This window comes from Oryzias melastigma, linkage group LG23 (genome assembly GCF_002922805.2).
Source record: "Oryzias melastigma strain HK-1 linkage group LG23, ASM292280v2, whole genome shotgun sequence".
Classification (NCBI taxonomy): domain Eukaryota; kingdom Metazoa; phylum Chordata; class Actinopteri; order Beloniformes; family Adrianichthyidae; genus Oryzias; species Oryzias melastigma.
In genome coordinates, this window is record NC_050534.1 from 16,339,620 (window position 1) to 16,346,359 (window position 6,740).

General features: G+C 35.1%; 1 protein-coding gene across 1 annotated transcript; it reads left to right on the forward strand.

Annotated features, from left to right (window-relative positions):
* The first annotated feature begins 3,313 nt into the window (after positions 1-3,313).
* ndufb2 (NADH:ubiquinone oxidoreductase subunit B2) lies at positions 3,314-5,497 on the forward strand. The gene is made up of 4 exons (XM_024287831.2): positions 3,314-3,558; positions 3,721-3,865; positions 4,887-4,959; positions 5,394-5,497. Exons 1-3 carry the CDS (start codon positions 3,473-3,475, stop codon positions 4,956-4,958), a joined length of 303 nt encoding a protein of 100 aa, XP_024143599.1. The 5' UTR covers positions 3,314-3,472; the 3' UTR covers position 4,959; positions 5,394-5,497.
* Positions 5,498-6,740: the final 1,243 nt, after the last annotated feature.

A 6,740-nucleotide genomic window follows, 5' to 3' on the forward strand; every position in this document is an offset into this window, starting at 1 on the left:
GTAAGCAGTTCCACACACATGAGACGATAATGGAAGGTACATTTACTTATTAAAACCAATTTTTAGACTAGCAGCTAAAACAACAAAAAGGTCTTTAGAAAAAACAAATCACTAAAGTTGGTCCTGTATATGTCAGTTTATTGTGTTTTTACAGTTTATTCTAATTGTTTACTGTAGGTAACACAATTAGGCTGATTAAAATCTAACAAAACAACCCATTGTTGCTCAAGTAGTCATGGTTATCTCACTGATCTTGTGCCGAGAGTGAATTCATGTAAATAACCATGTGTTTAAATTCAGTTTTGCTTCCTTTCTCCCTCGGGGGAAATAGAAACAAGTACTAGCTAATCTATTCATGGGAAGTATGGCCTCGAGATGAACCCACTGCAAGTTCATGGACTATGTTAAACTGAAAACTCATTTTTTTAAAATGTAATTTTATTTAAAATCATCTGCTTTTGTATTGTGTGTGTGGAAAAGATAACCAAAGACCTGTTACATAACCAAAACAGTCCTAGTGTAGCAATAAACTAATGTTGAAGAAAACTAGTTAGTAAAGTACTAAGTCACAAGGTTAAATACTTTTCAAGGAAAAATAAAAACAAACACATTTAATAAGTTATTAGGTACATGTGAATAAAAATACATTTACAGTATTTAGTTAACTTACTAAATTCCATAGATTGAAAGAAAAGCACAAATCAGGCAGATTTACACAAATCTTAATAGGAAGTGCATTATTGCCATCCAATAAATAAATAAATACAGTGGTATTTAGGTTTAGTCATTGTTTCCTTGGGTTTGCAATATTTTTATTATAATAATAAAATATTTTATATTGTTATTCAACCTTATTTAAAAGAGAAAAACAACAAAAACCTTGTAAATCTTTACTAACATAGGTATAGTTGGTAACCTAGAGTCTGTAGAAATCCCTTTGACATCATATACGTCGAGGGTGGATGCTCTCATCGTTTCCATGTATTGACCCTCCCCCACCCTGAACCGCATCCTCTCGCGCATGCGCATCTTGTGTTGGACTGCTGCGACTGCTGGTACACGAACATCCAGGGTGTTTGCTTACTTTGTTGAGCCGACGGAGATACTAAAACCCGGGCTCTGTCGTCGAGCCGCTTAAGAACAGTAGGAGAAATGGTCGACTCCGGAGGCTCCATTGAAGTTTTGGATCGGGAAACCTACCCCCTCCACCTGTCGTGATTTTCGTCAACTCGATCTCGTTTATGTTACTAGTGTGTGCCAATTTTTGGTGAGGAGTTGGTGGTTGTTGGAAAAGCAATTGACGAAAACGTTCATTTTTGAAAAATGAGAGGTTTGAGATGACATCATTCCGATGGTGTTTGTGGGCGGGCTCTTGAGCTGAGAGGGGAGAGGGGCGCAACCGGAGAGCAGTTACGGCCAGGCGCCATTAGGTAACGACGGAGACTTAACATTTGGACATTGGTTATCCAAATCACATTGTAGTTCACGACATAAGTTACCAAAGTAATTTTTGTTTAGTTTTTTGTAAGCTTCAGAAGGGTTGTGTTCTATAAAATGAAACAAAAATCCGCGTTCATGCAGTGAAAATTGATTGTCAACTGGAAACAAGATGGCGCCTGTTTTTTTCCTTGTCCGGTTCTTGGGCGGTGGCGCCGCGCGCGTCATCACCTTTCAGTTATTTCCTGTTTTTTAAAATCCAGATTAGCTGTTTTCAGGTAAAATTCGCGCTTTCAGTTGTACTCCCACTTATGTTTTCCTGATATGTCTATTAGTACATTTTGTGATAGTAAGAATTGTGTTAGCCAGTGAGTAATTCCAATTGTTTTTAAAAGTGTATTTTTTGACAATTAAAACGTTATTTAAATGCTATAAATGTGTAGACGCAGTAGTAATAATAAACGGATTTGTTCGATAATAACTTGTTTTTCTTGGCGCCATCTAGTGTGTCAGACAGGTTACAACTTCAAGGTTAAACTATTTTTAACCATCCCAATTGAACCACTATCAGAGGGAAGTGTGAAAATGGCTTGGGTCAAATAAATATGTATTAGGATAAACTATTGTAAGCACAAATAGTATACTTTTTATTTGAAAAAAAAAAAAAAAACTTAGCATCAATATAAAGAGGTCAATTCTCCATCTGTTAGCTGAAAATATTAGTTAGCTACTGTGTGGAAAAAAGGCTATTGACAAAAAAGGATATTGATTACTACATGGACGGTATGAATTTTAGCACTATATATGAACTACGTGTTTTTAAGTCAGCATTTTTATCGTCTGAATTCCTTGAATTTGTTGAACACAAACATGATTTTTTTTTTTTTTTACAAAAATGAAAGCATTGCACTTGTTTATGATCTGATAACCAAATGTAATCACAGATAAACTTCATAAACTAACATTGGTTTATGTGTCAGACCATTATCACATTTATCTGTTTGTGTAACCACTGGAATGTATTCAGACTTTTGTTTTCCAACATTTACTGTAATCTTATCTTGTTCAAATTAAAAATTCTCACACTGCTGCAGCTGTTTGTTTGTTTTATGATTGTCATTATCCATATCACTGCTTATGATAATTTTTTTTAAAAAATTTAAAGTACACAGATGAAAAGGACTTAGTATTAAGTAAATACCCAAATTGAATGCTAATTGATAAATTGGATATATATATATGTATATATATATATATAGGGAGATTTTTTTTTTTTTGTGGGAAAACATTCAGATACATCCAAATGCTAAATTTATTCATATCTGATTAAATAAATCAGATTGTGATGTTTACATTATCTCTTGAATAATTTTATAACTAAAATCAGAAAAAAGGGATTTTATGTGCAGAAAAAGTAGTTTTACTCCCCAGGGCTCCCTTGAAAAATAGGTTTTAAATCTCAATTGGATCCACCCCTGGTTAAATAAAGGTTAATAATAATAATTTATTTTTGTTTATTAATAAAAAAAAACTTGCATATTTGTAATAATAGGATTAGGGCCACAGAGAAAAGAAAAAAAGGCTGTGGAAAATTCTGAGTTTAAATTATGAATTCTTACTGTAATTCATTTCAGAATCTTGATTTTAAAAAGTCAGAATGTTTAATTTAAAGTCAGAATTCTGAGATTAAAGTAAGAATTTTCCATGGCCTTTTTCAATTCTCTGCTTGGCCCTTATCCTCATCCGTAGTTTTATTACCAACGAGAAGTCATTAGTAAAAAAAAAAAAAAATGTTATCTTAAGCATTTCTCAAATGAACGGAAGAGGGCGCTCTAATACATTCTTCCCTTTTTATTCAGCCAATGAACACAGCAGAACAAACGAGGTCACCATGGGTTATCCAATCAGATTTGACGATATTGACTGGCCCTTTATTGACAGGGAGAGAAGGTGACTTCTCGGCTAAAGGAGAAGTCCCTTCGATTATATTTAATATAAAGTCAATTTAAAGGCTGGCTAGAGTAAACTGACCACCATGACTTCTTTTGGGAGGGCGTTAGGAATCCTCCGCGCGGGATCTCGGTTGCTAAAGCAAAGCCCGGGAAGAATAACGAGCAGAAAGTAAGTATGCTAGCAGCTAGCTTCGATGTTAGCTCTTATAAAAACATCGCGATCGCGTAAAATTCCACAAAATTGCATTCGATGTTTTTAACAAACACATCAATACACGATCGAAACGATCTCAATTGGTGTAACATTCTCATCTTTTCCTCGGTGTTTCAGAGCTAGCGGCGGACCACACATCGAGCCGCAGTACAGACAGTATCCCCAACTGACGAAGAACCAGAAGTTTCAAGCGGAGCTCATCAGTGGAGCCATGTGGTTCTGGATCCTGTGGCACTGCTGGCACGATCCGGATGCAGTTTTGGTTAGTAAATGCACCTGTCACACCTGTACCTGCACAATTACATATCAATTGGTGGTTAATAGACAAAGAAAATCGATCTATGTTGTGCTAAAATCTTCAGTACAATACTAGTTGATTGTTATTAGATTGTAAAATTAACCCTTTAAATTATTTTTAAAAAATAGCATTCATTTGATAGTTATTAGATTGTTTTTGTAAATTTTAGTAAGCTGTTTGGATTCAAATGGGCTACAATGGAAGTAGCATCAGTCTACATCGTAAATAGGTATTCTGCATTTAGCCAGACTTGGGACATGCACAGGTGAACATAAAAGTATCCTCATATTGTTGCAGTAACTTGCATCACCTGGTAGTCTCAGGCAGCCCAAAATAATAAAAAAAATGATCTAGTTATTCAAACATTAGCTATACAAAACACACATGTTAACAGGATGCTGTGCAGGAAAAACCTCTAATAATGTGTAATAATTTAAAAAGATTTTATTTCTTACCTGGTTAACACCAGTGGACGTGTTGGTGTTTGAGGTTTGCTTCTCCTTTTGTTCTTATGACCATAAAATATGCACTTATTTGCCAATTAAATTCTCTTTCAATGATCTTGCATATCTAAAATCTACAAATATCTTTTTAAACCAGATAAATCATTTAAAAAAATAGTGTTTACTCCTGAGGATGTTGGGAATATTTGGGTTTTGTAATGTGGAGACAAAACAGCAACTTCAGCTCCAAAATGTATTTGCTATGCAAACAAATGTTATTTTAATACCATTTATAGCTCTGACCTTTAAGACTTTGAATTCACATTTTTGTTTTTCCACATAAATCTCAGTTTTAAATTTAGTTCATGTAAACACTGATGTTTTGATTCCCTCTTGCTGCTGATTTTAGTAAATTTCTGGATTTATAAGCTTCTATAGTTTGTCTTCTGAAGCATGATGTCTCTTCTGCATTATCATTACATGTTGTATTAAAGAAATAAAAATACTGCCAACAATGAGAGTGAACCCTGTGTTCTCTGCAGGGTCACTTCCCCTGGCCTGATGCCTCTCAGTGGACAGACGAGGAGCTCGGTATCCCGCCTGATGATGAATGAGGTGCATCCACTCACTGTGTTTTAAAGAAAAGGACCCACTAACATATTAAGTCATCCCATCCAACTGGAAATATAACACAGGACACATGAAAATACACCAATAAACTCTAAACTCACATTTATCATATTTTGAGAAAACTTTTATAATTCCCTTAAAAAATATGAACGAATATAAGAAATTCCAGTTTATTTCTATTTAATATAAATAATCCAGAAGTAATTACTTCATATTCATATACATAAGTGTTAAAATGTTCACTTTTTGTATTGTTACAAGAATTATGGTCATTTGATCATGCACTATAGATTTTAGATTTAAAACTCAATTTATTTTGAGGTTTTTTGGTATGGTGGGTCACCTTTGACCTGTAGGAAGTAAACTTAAAATCACATCTGTAGCTGAAAATATTAATATTTTTTAATATTCTTTTGTAGATCTATGGAAAGGATTCAAGCCGTTCGGCTCATCTGTGGAGAAATCTTCAAGGTTTCCTGAAAGTCGTTGTACATAGACGAATAAAGTTATATAAATTAATCTGTTTCAGTATTTTACTTTTGTTTTTTGTGAGTTATTAATCAGGAGGAGATGAAAAAATGCTGTCCTAGAAAATGAAAGGTTAATTGATTTTGGCTAAAAACGCCATAATTTTAAGTAAAAGATCTCTGGGGACGCTTTAAAAGTAGATGATCAGAGTGGGAATTTAAACAAACCGTGTTGCAAAGTGGAGTCTTTTTTCGCATTTACCATTTTTTTTTTACATAAGTTTTATTTACAGAAATTATTTGAAATGCAGAAACAAAACAATGCATTAACAGTGTCACAGTTAGCCAGTGTTTGTATATTTTAAAACCATTTAAAAGCCGAGGGAGAAAAACAGAACACACAACACAAAAGCCAAGAGAGCTGCATTAAAAACAATAAAAAAGGATCAAATCCTGTGCGACAGTTTCTGACCGGCTCGGCCTGGAGACCGGTCGGGTTTTTTTTTTTTTTTTCAATGCTCTGACATGCAAAAAGTACAAAGTTAGAGTGTAGTGTCGGGAATTAGTCTAAAACAATGTTGTTTAGGCCGAGTGATGAATCACAGTTCCTCACAGGTCAACCTGAGCAAAGCAATTCTCACGCTGTTCAGAGGTCTTAAAGCTACATGGCCCCCTGGGTGTCATTCACTCAAATGAAGCGGGGTGTAACACTGAGTTATTAGGAGGTAGAGGGAGGGGGGTAAACAACCAGATTCCTGTCAGGCGGAAGCTAAAAGCGGTTTTTGTTTGTTTTTTTCCCGAAGAGAAAACCTCAGCATCCCCGAAGCGGGAATGCCGGGATTCTCCCGTCTGCATCCATGATGTGGCTGGTGGTTTCCCGGAGGTTATGTCCATGAGTCCCTGAGAGTGAAGAAATGCGCACCCAGAGCAAAAACACAAATCTCACAACAGCACTTTAAAAAAAAAAAAAAAAAAGTAGAAATCATCCCTGTGACGTTTCCCACTGATTTCTAAACATCTACTTTGGATCAACCACGGTGGCTCAGAATACTTTTTTTTTTGCTAAAATGACAGGTGGCACTAAGTGAGGATGTTCTGGTGTTGATATGACATTTTGTGTAAATTCTGCTCACCAAAGCCCAAAAACTCTGGCTACAGGAAGAACCCAGACGAGAATCAACGCTACTTAAAAACGGGGAAAAAGATTTGTCGGTAAACCGCTACTCAACAGATAATCACATTACGACATTTACAAAAAAAAGTTTCATTTAAAAAAAAAAAGGGAAAACCCTCAGAACT